The 16,227-nt window shown below is 41.9% G+C and overlaps 1 protein-coding gene across 1 annotated transcript in view; it reads right to left on the bottom strand.

The window, feature by feature from the left end:
- Cadps (Ca++-dependent secretion activator) overlaps nucleotides 1-16,227 on the bottom strand; it is a 454,713-nt gene that overhangs the window by 436,437 nt on the left and 2,049 nt on the right. The window contains exon 2 of the mRNA XM_013506934.1: nucleotides 15,985-16,219. Within this exon, the coding sequence (XP_013362388.1) occupies nucleotides 15,985-16,219 (235 nt within the window). The remainder of the gene's footprint in view (nucleotides 1-15,984; nucleotides 16,220-16,227) is intronic.

The following is a 16,227-nucleotide window of genomic DNA, read 5'->3' as shown; positions in this document are numbered from 1 at the left end:
TGAACAGATATGTGAAGGATTAGAGAAAACCTTACATGTAGGTGTTTGGATGAGCACACAAAACAGAGACACAGTTCTGACCATGCAAAGAGAGGGCAATGTTCTGGATCACATATCTTCCTAAATGTGGGCATACATAATATGTAGAGTGGAGAATTTGGTTTTCTTTTCCAATGATTCTAACACTGTCATTTATTGCCAGGTCATAAGGAAGTATACACTGTTAATTTGGCATAATAGCATAATATTTAAATTAGGTTGCCACAGGCCTATTTTTTTTTTAGTGGAAGTGATAGATTGTCTTCCTCATACAAACAAATAGAGATACATGGAAAATCCAAGTGATTAGGTGATGCCTCTCTGTAAGAACTCAACACAGCCTTTTATCTCAAAGCCTAAGTTAATATTGACTGAAAGATATCTCTGAGCTCTCCTCATAGAAACAGGGGAAAATATGGAAAGCTCTTTGGATGAAATGGCAGTCATTGTGCTTTAGAACTGCTGCTGGGGGCAGACAGGAAGACATGCTTCTGATTAATGTAGAAAGTACAACTCTTAACCGGGGCTGTTCTCTTTGCAGGTAGGTAATGCTGAGTCCCTACACACAGCAGTACACAGGCTGCCTGTGGAAAGTAGATAACAGGCAAAAATCCTCTTCTTTTCTCCACCGCCAGACGAACAGGAAGGCTGGTGAATGATACGGGGTTTTTGTCAAAACTCATAGGAAGTTGTTTCTAAACTGGTCATGGACAAATGCTAGAGCAAATAATGTCATTTGCAAATGAGGCATTTTACTGCCTTCAAGCGCTTTATGGAAAACCAAATCCCTTCAAGATGAGGTCAAGGCCAATCGTTCTCCATTTGGCAGTTGCCCATGTGTCCGAGTGATTTGCGATGGGTCCTTTGCCTTGCTTCGGTGTCATTTCCGCTAGAGCTGTAGGTGCACGGTGTTTCCCAGGGCTCCACCCTCCCTAGCCAATAAAGCACGACTGATGAAGCTTTAAATGAAGCTGATGTGTCTGATTCCAACTTACTGTTCCAATCACACATGTGTTACGTGCTCTTCGATGTAATTTTTCCGGCTTCTTTGTTTTTGCTCATATGACCCCTGGCCCTCTCCTCCAAGTTTTCATGTCCAAGTGCAACTTACTGCTCAGCTGTAGGAGACTGAGAGCCCCTAAGAGTTAATGTGCTCTCTGAAGCTGGTAAGTTGATGCAATGCCCTGGGACCAAGAGCACCCCGATCTTAGCTCTGCCCAAAGTCCCCTGGTATCTTAGTTTTGATTCTTGTTGCTAATACAAAATACTGGACTCCCAAAGCTGAAGGAGGAAAGGCTTATTGTAGCTCACAGTTGGTAGAGGTTTCAGTTCAAGACTGGCTCCAAGGCAGGGGGATGGCACAGAGGAGAAACAGCTTATGGTAGGCAGAAGGCAGGAAGGCAGCAAAACAACGAAGTAGCAAAGAAGCAGCGACAACAACAGCTCTCTTTCTGTCCTTTATATTCTACTCAGGCCACCTGCCCTAGGATGGGTAGCACTCACACTCAAGGTGGGGCACCCTTCATCTTAGCATTACACCACAAATCAATCAATCACATCCTTAATCCCAGCATTACACACTTGAGATCCAGCTACCTCCAAAAACCCCACCTATCAAATGTCCACCCACTGAGGAATGGATAAAAAAATTGTGGTACTTTTATATAATGGAATATTACTCAGCTATAAAGAAAGATAAACTTGAGGCTTTTACAGGTGAATGGTCACAACTAGGGACCATACTCATAAGTGAAATAAAAATTGAGAGGTATGACAGGCATTGTGAAACAAAAGGAAAATGCTCAAAAGTAAAGACTGGGGTGAGGGAAAAGAGAAAAGAAAGAAGGGGAAATTATGTATGTATATATATATACAGGATAGCTGACTTAGTTGTACTACTGACTTCTATCACTTTACTGAAAGGAATAGTTAATGATTAATTATTTGATCAATCTTGCATGTCTCTATTTGTCCTCCTGAGAAACCACTTTGAAGATATCAATATGTAATAAAACAACCATTGTTGATTTCCTACCACTTTGTCTGTGACTCTGTATTGCTTGTATTGTTCTTCTGCTATTTTGTAAATGGATGTTTGTTTGTTAATATGTTTTCCTTCTTTTATTTTTAAAATAAATTTTTAAAAAACTCACCTATGACCACATGAGGCTTTGGGGAGACATCTGGATACAAGGACATCTAATACCTGTCCTCTCAGGAGAGTTACCCAAATAGATAAGAAAGACAGATTGAAAATAAAATCACTATTATGGAACTTTGAAAAGTGGAGGTGGCGCATGGAACATTTCTCCACTCCTTTTCCCAGGTCCAAACCATGCCATCTCTGTTAAAATATAAACAGAGATAGAAGAGAGGATAGTACCCAAGAATGAGCAAGAAGAGATAGATGACTAAAAATATATGCTTGCTGGCTGGGTGTGGTGATGCACAGCTGTAATCCCAGCACTTGGGAGACTGAGCTAGCATGAGCTACAAAGTGAGTTCAAGGCCACCCTGAACTGTATGGCAAAACCTTGACTGAAAAAAGATCAGGAGAAAAAGGAGGGGGAAGGAGAGCAAGAGGGGGAGGAGGAGGAGAAGGAGGAGGAGAAGGGGAAGGAGGAGGAGGAGAATCTTATGCCTCCTTTTTAATGTGACTTCAAAGTGACCATATAAAGGGTGTCCCAATAGTTTTTTTGAAATTCTACCACTAGGATCAGAATCTCCTACCTGGGGAGAAGAAAGAAAGACAGGGAACTGGGAGTGCGCCCTGTCCTCCAGGTGTCTGTCTCCTCCACTGTGAAACAAGAACAATGGCAGGAAAGCAAGTTCAAGGTTGTCTTTAGTGTGATGAGATACCTCAGAAACTTCCTCTCCATATCCTACACATACCCTGGGAGTCAGGCCTCCTCCTCTTGATATAAACCTGGATTTGATATAAATCTGGGCTTCTCAAGGCATTTGTGCCCCCTAGGAGCTGGATTAAGCTCTATCTGGATCCTCCACAATGTTATTCAGGAGTGTTTTTGCACCTGTGCAGGAAGGGATCAGAATTCTGGTCAGTGAAATTAAATATAGTTTAAAGGGCAGATACCTTGTTTCACATTTTTTACAATTTGTAAGAAAATGAACATTCATACCCCACACATTATGACAAATATCTGAAAGTTACTCTAATAAAATAAAGACAAGAATCAATAACTGCTGCAAGGAAATGCCCCTGAATATTGATTCTACACACAGGCACTAATTTTAAGAGATTTTCTACCAGTGTTGCTGCAAAGCTGTAAAGATAATCTGTGCTGGGTACAACATTCCAACTTAACATGTGACCTTCTCTCACAGTAAGAAGACATTTGTGTTCCTCCTTTCTTTCCCTTCTCCAGATCTTTCACAAACATTGTTAAAATCCATCTTCTTCCCACATGCATTGGTCATGCTCAGCCCTGCACAGACCGGCTCTGTACCTGTCAATTGTCTGTGTTGTAGACGTTCAGTCACTTTACCCTGGCGTGAAAGGGCATCGTGGACATGAAGTAACTCGACCTTATTTCTCTTCTCTACAATATTAATCTTATACAATCATATTTGTCTTCTCAGTGGTTCTCAAACTTGTGCATTTTCTCATCTCTGAATAGTCGGATGTATCTTTCCTTACCCCGAACACACCACACTGTTATCATTTGATCCTTTCAGTCAGTGTGAGGCTTAATTCAAATGCCACTTCTTTACCAAGCCTGGCCAAAGGCAATTTCCTCTGTTAGCTGACAGGGGCATGGGGACTGGAGACTTAGAACTTACCAGGGGCCTAAAAAGCCAAGTCTGAGATCTTAAATAAAATCCACTATCTTCAGAATTTACAAATAAAAACAAAAAATCTAAATGAGCAAATAATGGACTTCCAAACACGTGTCTCCTCCGTTGTTAAATTCAGTCCCCATAAAACATTACTCCAGTTGAAAACCAGTCCTGAAGTTGGTTGTGGCTGTTTCAGCTTATAACACCATGTAACTACACCCTGATCCTTGAGAAATCATAGTTATTTAAAAATCAAGTCATACACATGAGGAGTTTCAAAAGCAAGATTAAAAAATATAACGTTTAACAGTAAAACTGGGGGGGGTGTGGAAGGCGAGGTACGTTTAGTATATGTATTACAAAGTGGGGTGGATACCCTGAAAATGTGACTGGCTATGGGCTTTGACAGTTGCCATGGCCCAGGTTACTCTTGGTGTGAATCCAAGACCACAGGACCGTGGAGGGAGCCCTAGATGCAGAGAGGCTCAGAGGGGTACCGCACAGGTCTTCCTCACCAGCAGGACCACTCTGAACCACATTTTTGTCCTTTCAACCCAGGGACTTACAGTGCATGTCCTATGTTCTCAGAAACGTTGTCTAGATGAAGAAAGGTGGTCATCTCAGTGGCGGAGCTATCAAGGGCAAGGAATATTGCCGCTGCCTGGGCAATCAGGAACACATGCATCTTGTTTGTTTATTGAGCACCTGTTATGCATATGACCACCAAGTCAGACATGCTGACCTGCACTGGAATCTATGTGCTGCTTTCTGGTTGAGAGTCACCTGGGGGTCAGATCTATAGCTCACTATGCCAATAACCTGAAAAGTGTATTCACTGCTTTTCCTCTTCATCTTTACTATTCTACAAGGTCATTTATTAAATGATAAAAGGTTTGCAGATATATAGAATGGTAGCTACACAGTAAACATCCAAAACATGTTCACTATTTCTTTTTGCTCTTTGTAATAGCTGATTGCCATCCTCCACCTGGGATGGCAATAGGAGGCCAGATGTGGAGGGCTTGTCAAGCAGGGGCGCAAAGTCCGAGGCTCACAAGCTCGTGGACAGCACGGGGATGCTCCATGGTTCAACAGCTGCACACAGGAAAACTGCAAAAGCTGAGGCTGGATGTGAAGGGAGTTTTGCTGTCCAAACAACTTTAGATTACATCTTGTCCAAACCACAGAAACCTATCAGAAAACTCTGAGCAACAAAAGGTCAAGACTACATGTTTCACCCTACTAGCCGAGTGGAGTATGGGATATAAGAGGACAGAGAGACCAGTTGGAAGGTAATCACAACGTCCATGCAAAGCTAGGCATGGTGGTGCACACCTGTAATAATAATACTCCTAGGGACCGAGGCAGGAGAATCAAGTCCAACCCAGTCTGAGCAACTTAGTAAGACTGTGTCAAAATAAAAATAAAATAAAATAAATTAAAATACATTTCCTGACTATGTACCGATATTGTCACAGTTATGACTAGTGGAGAGCCATATACTCTTGGGCTTCTTGACACTGCAGGGCAGATGGATTATGACAGATTACGACCACTGAGTTATCCACAAGCAGATGTATTTCTAGTCTGCCTTTCACTGGGCTCTCCATCCTCATTCGAAAATGTGAGAGAAAAGCGGGTGCCTGAGATAACTCAGCGCTGTCCAAAGACTCCTTTCTTGCTAGCTGGGACCCAAGCTGACCTCAGAGATGACCCCTCTACTATTGAGAAACTTGCCAAGAGCAAGCAGAAACCTACCACTCCAGAGACTGCATGAAAGCTGACCCGCAATCTTTTGAAGCTGCTCCCTGGATCCATTTGAGAAGTAATCTGGGACATCTTATTTTTTCTTCTTCTTTTCTGGGTGTGTGTGAGATTGTTTTTTAGTCTTGTTTTTAAAATTCACTAACCAGTGGTCAGCCCTTGTTGGGGGAGGGCTGATTGATTCCACTTCCTACATCTAACTTAGGAAAATGTGCTCCCTACCTGGTGCTCTTAGGAAGGAGTATAGTAAATGCCTCATTTACTAACATACTCCTTTTTGAAAGTTGCCTTTTTTCTCTCACCACCACTGAGTAGATCCAGTATTTAATGAAACTCATGAACATGGGTGGAAGGTGTCTTGTCCCTCCTCTTTTCTAGGACGTAGTCCGTATGTGACTGTGATTGTCATGGAAATTTGCTTGCCACTTTCTGATTTTTTTTTGGAAGTTAATTTTAACTTCTTTCACTGATAAATGAAGAAACGTATTGCACATTTTGAAATACACTAAGTAGATCGAGTTTATAATTAAAAACATTTTTCCCCCTGTCAGTCATCGTCTTATATGCTTAGCACAGATTTGCAATTCAGTAGCGTTTGATGTTCCTAGATCCCAGCAGAAGACCTGACACAGAGGAAACACGTGGCGCGGTGCTGCAAGACAGATGCCTGTGGGATAACTGGTGTCCCCTTTCAGGTTGCGAGGATGCAGGCCTGCTTCATAAGAAGCTACAGGTGGCAGCGGTGGGGAGAACCCCGACCAACACGGGGACCAGCTAGGGGAATCCCCTTATTTCTGTTGTTGATATGAGGAACCCTATAGCAACTGGTGAAGGCTCTCTAGTTTAATAAAAATCATGCAAAGAGTCTTATGAAGACTCTTGGAAAGTGTTCATAGGGACTTTATCGCTTATTTTTGTTGCAGTTTCCAGTTTTCAAAAATGTTTAGGTTATTTTTTTTTTCTTACCTTCCCAACATCTTTATTCTTGTAGATTTCATTAGTGTTGATCCTATGCTTCCTCATGTCTCTATCTGTGTATATGCATCCTTTCCAGATATATTCAACAAACAAGAACTCTTCAAAAAAAGGGCTGGGGATACAGCTCAGTATAAAGTTCCTGGGCTCTACCCCCAATATTCCAGAAAAAGAAAAGTCCATGCAAGGAAGCCTAAGGGCTTGAAACAAGATACCAGGAGGAGAAGAAAACAGTTTGAGAGGACCATCAGCAGGACACGTGCAGCATTTGGTAGTAAGGATGAGGAATACAGAGACTGAAAACTGAACTGCATGTTTCTGCCTTGGACAGCACAGTTACATAGCGGTGCCACAGACCATGCGCTGAGTTAGAAAACAGAACAGACAAGAACAGGGGTGAGAAGATACATGTTACTGCTGATTGCTCTGAGAACAATGGGGGACAGGTCCCAGAGGTCACTATTCCTCCAAGTGCGGTCCATGGACTGCTTGTCGCTGCCCTCACCATAAAAAGTGCTTACTCCAGAAATTACATCAGCTTCATCACTGCATGTACTGTTCAAAGCAGCTGATAATGTTTTATAGGAAGGCTTCCTTGCAGATAGAATTGGAGAGTTGATTTGCCTCCTAGGCCAGTTCTCGTCTCACTGTAGATCCTAACAAAGCTGACTTTCGGTAGTCTTCAGCCACACCCGAGCAGCACTAATGCAAACGACTATGAGTACAGGACTCGCACTCTGAACGATGCCTTCGATGAAGGCAAAGATCTGAGCAATGCCCCTGGTGAGGTGCCCAGGGAGACAGTGCAGAGGTAAAAAGGCTGCACTAGTTAGGGCTACACTAACAAAGCACCATAGCACAGGGTGCCTTCAACAACAGAAATTTACTGTGAAAGGTTAGAAGTCTCAGATCAAGGTGGCAACAAAACTGGCTCCTTCTGAGGACGGTGAGGAGGAATCTGACCCAGGCCCATCCCTCCAGCTTCTGATGATTTGCTAGCGGCCTTTGTCAGTCCTTGCTTGTAAAAGCACCATTCCGTCTCTGGCTTCCCTTCACAGCACTCTATGCACCACACAATGGCGAAATTCCCCTTTTCACAGGGATACCAGCCATAGTGGACTCAGGCCCACCCCGATGACTCACCTTCATCCTCTAGGACCCTATTTCCAAATAAAGTCATGTCCTGAGGTACTTGAAGTTAGTTCCTTGGCATATGGATTTTGGGGGGAACATAATGATCCGTAACAAGAGGCAAGGACTGAGACACAGAGAACACTGATACTGAAGAATCTGGCAAGTACCATACCCTGCCTTGCGCTGTTTACATAGGTACACTACCTAGACTGATAGACTCCCAGAGGCTAGGAACGCTGTCTAACACATCTTTGCATATTTTGCCTAGAAAGGGTCTTGTGCCTCCAAACAATGTATAACATTGTCTGATGATGCATAACAAACAAAAACTGAATATGGAAGAGCCCCCAAGAAATGTTTTGAACACAGTATGTTATGACACGCTGCCTTATAGACAACAGTTGCTGTACTTGTCAGAAAAATCGCCAAAGTAGATGTTCAAAATATATTTCAACTCATTTGCTTAAACAACTCCATGCCTACCATCCATACCAAAAGGCTGCTTTTCTACATGGGCAACAGAAGGCATAATTATTTGCAAGAATTTTCAGTGTTTTCCCTTTGCTTTCTTAAGTGACACATGAGATTCTCTGCACCACTCTGTGTGTTTGCCAAAATCCTATTGTCTTTTTGAAAGCATTACAGCCCCTGGAGGGTTTGCAATTTAGCACATGCTCCTGGAACACTTAGGGATTAGAGAAAAGTTAATTTCAAAGTATGTCAGAACTTTCCAAAGGCACAGAAGTAATCCTGAGAAGTACCACAGGATATGCTGATATTTTCCTCTCATAAGCTACCGGAAGGTCAGTAGTGCACTATCAATTTACTCTCCATTTCTCAATTTTAGGGCAGTAGGCAGCAGATTGGAACACTGGGGGGGAATGATAATTTAATTCATTTTTCAAACCTTTCTTTTGCTTGTTAAAAGAAAAGGAATAACATAGCGAAGGGCAACTTTCCCTTTGACTAGTGAAAGGTATCATAAAAGGCCACGCCTAAGAAGCAGTTTTACTTGTTCACGGACATTTCGTACCTATCATATTCTTATTACCATATCCGTCATGAAACAACCCTAGTCATTTATATCCTAACTATATTCAGAAGACATTTTAGACAGTTTATTATAAAAGAACAGAGAAAATGATGCAAAAATCTCATAAAAGGATAACAATAAAGAAAAGCAGTATATTCATCCCTAAATATACAAAACTTATGAATACTATGGCATAGCTTTGACAAGACTATAACTGATAATATATTAAGCAGCTTAACTCTCACTATAATTCTGTTGACTGTTTTTTCTTTTCTTCTCTCTTCTTTTCCTCTTTCCAGAAAAAGCTGAATGGAATACAACTTGTTACAAATGCATCCCCAGTATAGAAACTTAGTTCTCACTACAGTCCATTCGCACTTTAATGTTTGGACACCTAAACCTACACGGTGGTGACTCAAGTTTAATTGAGACTCAGCCACTGCAAGAATTCATAACTGTGCCTGGCTTTTAAAAGAAGGCTTTTCCCCCTAATTGATCCAGAAATTTGTCAGTTCTTAATATGAACTAGCCAGGTTTGGTGGTAATTGCTAGCATGTTTTTGTAACATAAATTATCATGAAATCATTTGGTACTTGATTCACCCCTCATACTTACCATGGAGCAGGTTTTATAAAAGTAAGCTACGTCTCTATAACAGAAGCTGAATGTATAGAGACTCCTTTACCTACTCTCTTTTGAAACCCTAGGAAATAAAGCCTCAGTATGGAGTCTGGACATTTTCCGAGCACCTACTATGCACCAGCACAGTTTTGGAGACGAGGACTCAGACATAGGTAAAATGTTTTCCCTGTCTCCAGGGTGCTTACAGTCCAGAGGGAAAGAGGTAATAGAAAAGGTAGTTTAAATATACAGCATGGAAGGTGAGATGGACACAGACTACAGAGTTGTGGGGGACTTCGCATAATATAAAGTTGGTAAGATTCCTTGAAGGAAATAACATTACAGCTAAAGGATGAGCATGAGTGAATTCAAGGAAGAAAATATGGGCTGGTTAAGCAAGTAACATATTTTTCTTCTTGCAATCCAAAACAATACCAATTTTTTTCTCCATTTTATAGTAGAGGGAAGGAAGACATAAAGAGATGGGATAATGTGCCTAACATCACAAAGGTACCCAGTCTCAGGGTGCAGCAAGGGTTTGAGCCACTGTGACATCACGTCTTACAACTTCAGATATGCTTAGATGTTCACTTTGCACACCATGAAAACATTGACTTTGTGAGTTCATTTGTAATGGAAGGAGTCAGGACAACTAAGATAAGCCAGCATTTTTAAAAGAGCAATCTGGATCAAGATTAAAATATCAAGATTTGAAGAAGGAAGGTGACTTATTGTGGGTCAGCAAGCATAGTGGGAGTGCTATGGTTTGTCTGAAGATGTATTAGTGAAGCATCTCAAAAAATGGAAGACATTGTATTGTACCCTCAATCCCATCTAGTTTGTAGAAAATGCTATAATCATAATCACTTGCCTCTTGGGTCTGCTTGTAAGGGCAATGATGATGAAGGTGACTTGCTATAGCCAGGACTTCACATACTTTATAATACTTTGCCCAATTCTTTCACAGATAAAATCATATATATCAACTTGGCAATACCAAGCTAACACTTACACTGTACTAACCATATGCTGAATGTTGTTCTAAGAGTGTTGTGATATTATCTCACTTACTTTTCACAAGAACCCAATGATGCAGGTACCACTACTACACTCATTTTATTGAGGAGTAAACGGAAAGGTTAAGTAAACTGTCTGAGATCACAAAGCCTCTAACTGTCTGATGCAGTCGAGAAGCAAGCCCATCTTGTTTCAAAGGCTAAGCTCTTAACTACTGTCCATCAGGATATCAATAACAACGACCACACTGTCAGCCATGGGGTGCTGTCCTCTTTTCTTATCTGTTCACAACAGAAAAGTAATTCTATCATCTACTTGAATTGACAAGTTAAAAAAATAATAAAGTAATTATGACCATCAGCTCTCCAATTCTGCAGCAACAATGAATCTGACCCTAACAAGAAAACTATTACGGGAGCCAGAAGCAGGGAACATAGAGTTCCAACCTCCAAGTCATCTTCTAGGATACTCTGCAGAGGCCAGAGTTAGACCGTCAATATTTGTTAAGCAAATGGTAAGAAGAGATGGTGTTGGCAAGAGCCATGAATTCTTGACTGTCCTGCTACTAGTGTACGTGTGTATGTGCAAGTTTGTGTGTGCATGTTTGTGTGCATATGTGTGTGTGTGCATGTGTGCCTCTTGAAACAAGTACATTTCAGTTAAGAGTGGTGAATATTCCATTATTTAAGTGCTAGTTGGGTAATCTTATCTCTATTGCTTTTGAAAACCCATAAAAACTTAGGCCTAGTGTTGCTACATCTTCTGATTGTAAGAGAAACTGGAAAGCCAGACTTTTCACTTGAAAAAGCTATGTGACATTAAAATTTAAATACTGAGAATGAGTCCAAGACTTGAAAAATGCTTGCTGAATAAAATACATTTGTGGGTCAGCTTCAGCCCCCAGGCCACAGCTTGCCATGTTCTCTGTAGTCTTTAGTCTTTTAACCTCTAGAGCTCTCACCTTTTCATCTAGAATTTTAGACAATCAATTTTGGACTAATTGAAGTCCAACTTCATCCTTAGCCGTCATGGATTATTTGAAGACAGTGCCTTTTTAATAGTGTAAACAGTGTACCATATCCAAATTTAAAAGGAACTTGTAAGTCTTGACAATGAGTGACCTCATCTTCCAGAAAGAACTATTGGTGATTATATCCAGAAGTGACATTGGAAAGTCTGAAGCTTGTCCATCCCTGTCTTTAAATGACAGATGAAATTTCCCCAGGGACAAATGACTCGCCCACAATCAGCAATCTGCCAGTGGCAGTGCTGGAGCTCAAACACAGGTTTTGATGTACATCCTTTCTCCTTGTCATCTAGCCTTAAAAATTCTATAGAGTAGGTCATTTCAACTCCTAGCTAGATCTAGCAAGGCCTGCAATCACCTCTGTACTGGGCTTTTCAATTACATGGACAAAAATATCCTGCCCTTGTCAATTTTCTTTTTGATTTAGCCACTTGGGTTAGGTTTCTGTCACTTGGAACCAAAATAATCTAATAGTGCTTCTTTTCCACATTCCTGATGTCTCACACTCTTTTCCAGACTAGAAAACCCATCCTTCTGTACGGTTACATACATCATGCTAATTTTTAAGGCCTTCCTTCATGAACTCTTTCCAGTATTACACACAGTCTTGATAGATTGCCTTCTTACTAGTCAACACTGTCCTACTCTCAGCTTCTTTGTCCTGTATGTAAGTTATCTTCCAAACTAGACCAGAAGCTCGCTCATTCAGGAGGTGTCTTTCTGTTCTGCCAACATGCCCGCAAGAGCACTGCATGCAATGAGCACCTGGCCACTCTGTTAGGATTTCGTTCTAACTTAGAACTCTCCTTACCAGTCCAGCTTCAGTTCCAGAGACAACTGGCCCCAAACCAAATACTGGTTCTTTCAGGATGGCAGCCTATTGCATATTGTACTTGCTTTTGCACGGAAAAGATCTCAGAATCATTTGACTATTATTACTTTACATGATCCCATTCTTTAGGAATGAAAGATTTTATTTCCTTTGTTCTTTGGTCCAGTTTTAGGAAATATCAGACTATTCCAGGTATACAATGAAGCAAGAACTTCCCTTATTACTTTTCCTATATTATGCTTTACCAGAAAGTCTCTGCTAGTACCAGGGCATAACAGTTCATTCTCATTGCACCAAAGATACTGGGGAAGAAAATGTCAAAAAGCACATTTAAATAATTATTTTCCTGATGAAGAAAGAAACACATAATTCTGTTTGAAGGAAATCTGTTTTAACGGTCACTTTGTTCTCTCAAAAGGTTAAAAAATTTTATTTTTTTAAATGCAAATCATATTTTGCAGTGAGAATGCAAGGCTTAAGAATTTGGAATAGTGGAGAAAATCAAATGCCTTAAAGTCTATCTGAATGGGTGAATCCCTATTATTGACTTAAACTACAGTCACATACATATACATAGCTAACCAGAGGTGGGTCCTCAATGTTATGAAAAGCAAGGCTTTTCAGTGATGCACCAACAAGGTCAAATAAGTCAAATGAATAAAGATGGAATATCTATGGCTAATGGTGACTCAGTGTTAGTCGTAATTTCAAGAAGACACAAGCTGAATCACATGAAAATGAGTAGCCTGATTGTATCACACATTTAGCCCAGTCATAATTCTCCTGAGCAAGACAGGAGTTGTTATGGAGACACAATTTCAGGATTGCCCCTTTTAATCATCTTATACATACACAGAAACACACACATACACACCTACATATGCACACAGAGATTCACTTTAGACTTTGTAATGCGGGCATTATGAGTGATTCCCGTCTAATTGAAAAATCCTATCAATTTAAATATTACTCAGGATTGTTTTCAGTGCCGCTTTTACATTCCCTCAGTAACATCTATAAGGAGCTAGTTCACATGAGGTAGCCACCCATCACCGCTACTACATAATTTAAAAACAGATGGTGTCGCTTTGCTCTGCCAACTTCTAGGTATTCACGCTACCATTCTGACAAAAGAAGAAAAAGAATTTTTAGAGGCCAAGGGCTGTTGTCATTTCTGAGTTGCTGAAACAACTCAGAAACAGTCTGGTGGAGAAATTTTTGTTTTGGGCATACATTATCATCCCTGCCGTGTTATATTTAGCTTCACAGCGATGCAAACAAAACATACCTATAAATGCTAAGATGTGTTTTGCAAGTAGTCTGTTTAAAGTCTCCTCTTTTAATTAGGAAGACTGTTGGAATGCTCAGGCACTCTTTTGCCCAGTAAAAGCAAAACCCAACTAATTAACCATCAAAATTATCCCAACAATGGCACTTTCTCACACTGCTCTTTCCAACTGTTCTCCTGGGACAAACCACCTTTCTGAGTTCAGCTTGAGCCACACAGAAAACCAGACTGTTGTCCGGTGTTCAGATTTGCCAGCTAACACCCCGTCTCTGCTTCAGAGTCTCTGTGAGGAAGGAACCTGAGCATCCATTACCCACGCTGTCTACTTGATGAGTTCCCTGAAGAAGAGGGACAGGCCTCTCTCGCGTCTGTGAGTTCATCTGGGGGTGAACTGTCAGGGTGCTAGGCTTCTGCTTTCCTCCTGGAATGCTTCTGGTCAGTAACTCCTACTGAGAAGACAGGACCGGAAATCAAGGCATGTCCCCACTGCCGCTTTTAGCTATGTAGCGCTTGAGGGAGATCACAAAGCTTCTGACTCTCTGTTTTCTCTTGGTAATTCGTGCACGGCGCTACACTACCGTAAGGTAATGGGGACATATGACGAGGAGCATGTGGGACCTATGTGCATAGTCTCAATCTTTCACTTCACCTAAACTGCTCTTTTTAAAAGCTATTTTTTAAAAACAATGTAAGTGGAGTGCCTTGCACGTAGTAGGTACTTGAGAAGTGGTAGCTGGCATGGTACAGACTATCTGGTTTCATAAGGTGCATTACACCCTGAACGACCTGATTCCCCTTCCCCATTTGAGCAATTCCTGCCCCCAACTCCCTCCTCCAAATCACTCCTTTATCTATATCATTTTCGTCTGGCTTTTTCTAATTCACCCATTTCTACTCTATGACAAGCTTATGTTTAGTTTGCAAATAATTTAAATTCCTCAAAGACTAATTTTAGCTCATTAATCCTATTTATTGGCTTTAAATGTCACTATAATGATTACACAATCTTTTTACTTTCAATAATCACTCATTTAAAAAAAAATCTGAGTTTTAAGCTTCCTATTTGGAGAAAAAAAAAAAAAAAAAAAGCAAAAGATTCTTTTCCAGAGCAATGAGAAAGCTTATTTTTGCTTACGATAAGTGGATATATATTCAGCCCCAGGGCAGCTCTTCCAGGATATATATTTAGCAATAGTTTGCTGCAATAACTAAAAATAGTTTGACCAAATGCCAATGTTATCAGTCCATTCTGGAGTTTCTCTGATGTTAAGGTCATGTGTAATAACAGACCCAACTTGCTCCTCAAACTCCAGCTTTGAATGCATCCAGGCAAAACACACAATCAGATCACAAGAACCCGGCCTCGTGGTGATCTTTCTCATGTGGCTAAAGGCTCGCTTGGAAGAACTGGGTCTCTGCAGGATTTTTTCTTCTTCTCCGTTCTAGTGCAGCACCTAAGCACTTACTTAAAAGGAAGAGCTATAGAGTCTCTGACTCAAAAACAAGTTATTTTTTCTTTGAGTCAAAACAGTTCTTACTGTCAAAGGGCAGTGCATCTCTGGTTAATGCTTTAATTAATTGGACATATTTTTGAGATGGAATTTGCTATTGCAGCAAAGACAAAATTATCATAATAATTCCAAACTGAAATTTGAATTGCCAGGCCTTGAGGACCCAATTTCCAGTTTAAAAAAAAAAAAAATTCACAAACTTTTACGGCTTTGAGGGTACTTTTAAGCTCCTGAAAACAAGGGCCGCTGCGAGGGGCGTAGGCCGGCCGGGGCTGAGGGGCACGGTGAACAGCCCACCTGCTGTCTTGCACATAGGAAATGAGAGCTGCTCTGAACAAAACCTATATCCAAGCTCTCCAGAGCTGAAGTGTATGGACAGCGCTGGGTGCCTTGTATACACATAAGGAAAACAAACAGAAATCTGTGCTAGCTCAAGATAAGGATGTAAAATAAATACGGAAAAAAATCTAACACTTTACTACGGCAACATATAATTCAGGCTTAACGGCAGCCGCTTAGAAATTTACTATTTTAAGAAACCAGTCTCACAGGCTCGGTGGGGTTAGAGTTGGCGCCTCGCATCGCCCCTCTGGGGGCTGGGGGCTTCTCTGACGGCCCAAGCCGGGCGGAGTCATTTCCTGGAACTGACTTTCCCCGCTCGCGCCCCACTGGGCTCTGGGCTCCTGACCGCTGCTCTGCGGGTCCCGGCCCCCGGGTCACCACCCCTCCTGTCCTCTCTCGGGCAGAAGAGCTGATGGAAACAGGCGCTTTTTTTTTTTTTTTTTTTTTTTTTAAGTACATCAAAGGCAGCCTGCTCGTAGCCGCCCTAGCCTTGCCCCAGCCTCAGACACAAAAAGCTTTTGATGCCTGTAATTGCGAGGCTTTTTGAGGCTGCGCTCGGTCAAGCCCGCAGCAGCCGAGGGCCTCTGCACGCCGCGAGGTCACCTTGGGAAGGGCAGAGGGTCACAGGGAGGGCGAGGGAGGTGGTGACCCAGGCCGAAGGAGCACAGGGCGCGCCCCGGATCTGGGGTCTGTGGGGAGGGGGAAGGTGGATCGCAGAGTAGGGCGGCCAGGGAGAAGCAAGCGGCGCCCCAGGGCCCGCAGGCGACCTCAGTGGGCGATCGGCTGGCGGGGCAGGAGGCGGGCGCCCTTCGCGGAGCCGCAGACTCCCGGCGCTCCGCTTCCGCG

Source organism: Chinchilla lanigera, unplaced genomic scaffold, assembly GCF_000276665.1.
Source record: "Chinchilla lanigera isolate Chin_1 unplaced genomic scaffold, ChiLan1.0 scaffold00116, whole genome shotgun sequence".
Taxonomy (NCBI): Eukaryota; Metazoa; Chordata; class Mammalia; order Rodentia; family Chinchillidae; genus Chinchilla; species Chinchilla lanigera.
The sequence above is the reverse complement of the archived record's forward strand: the minus strand, read 5'-3'. Positions and strand labels throughout refer to the sequence as shown.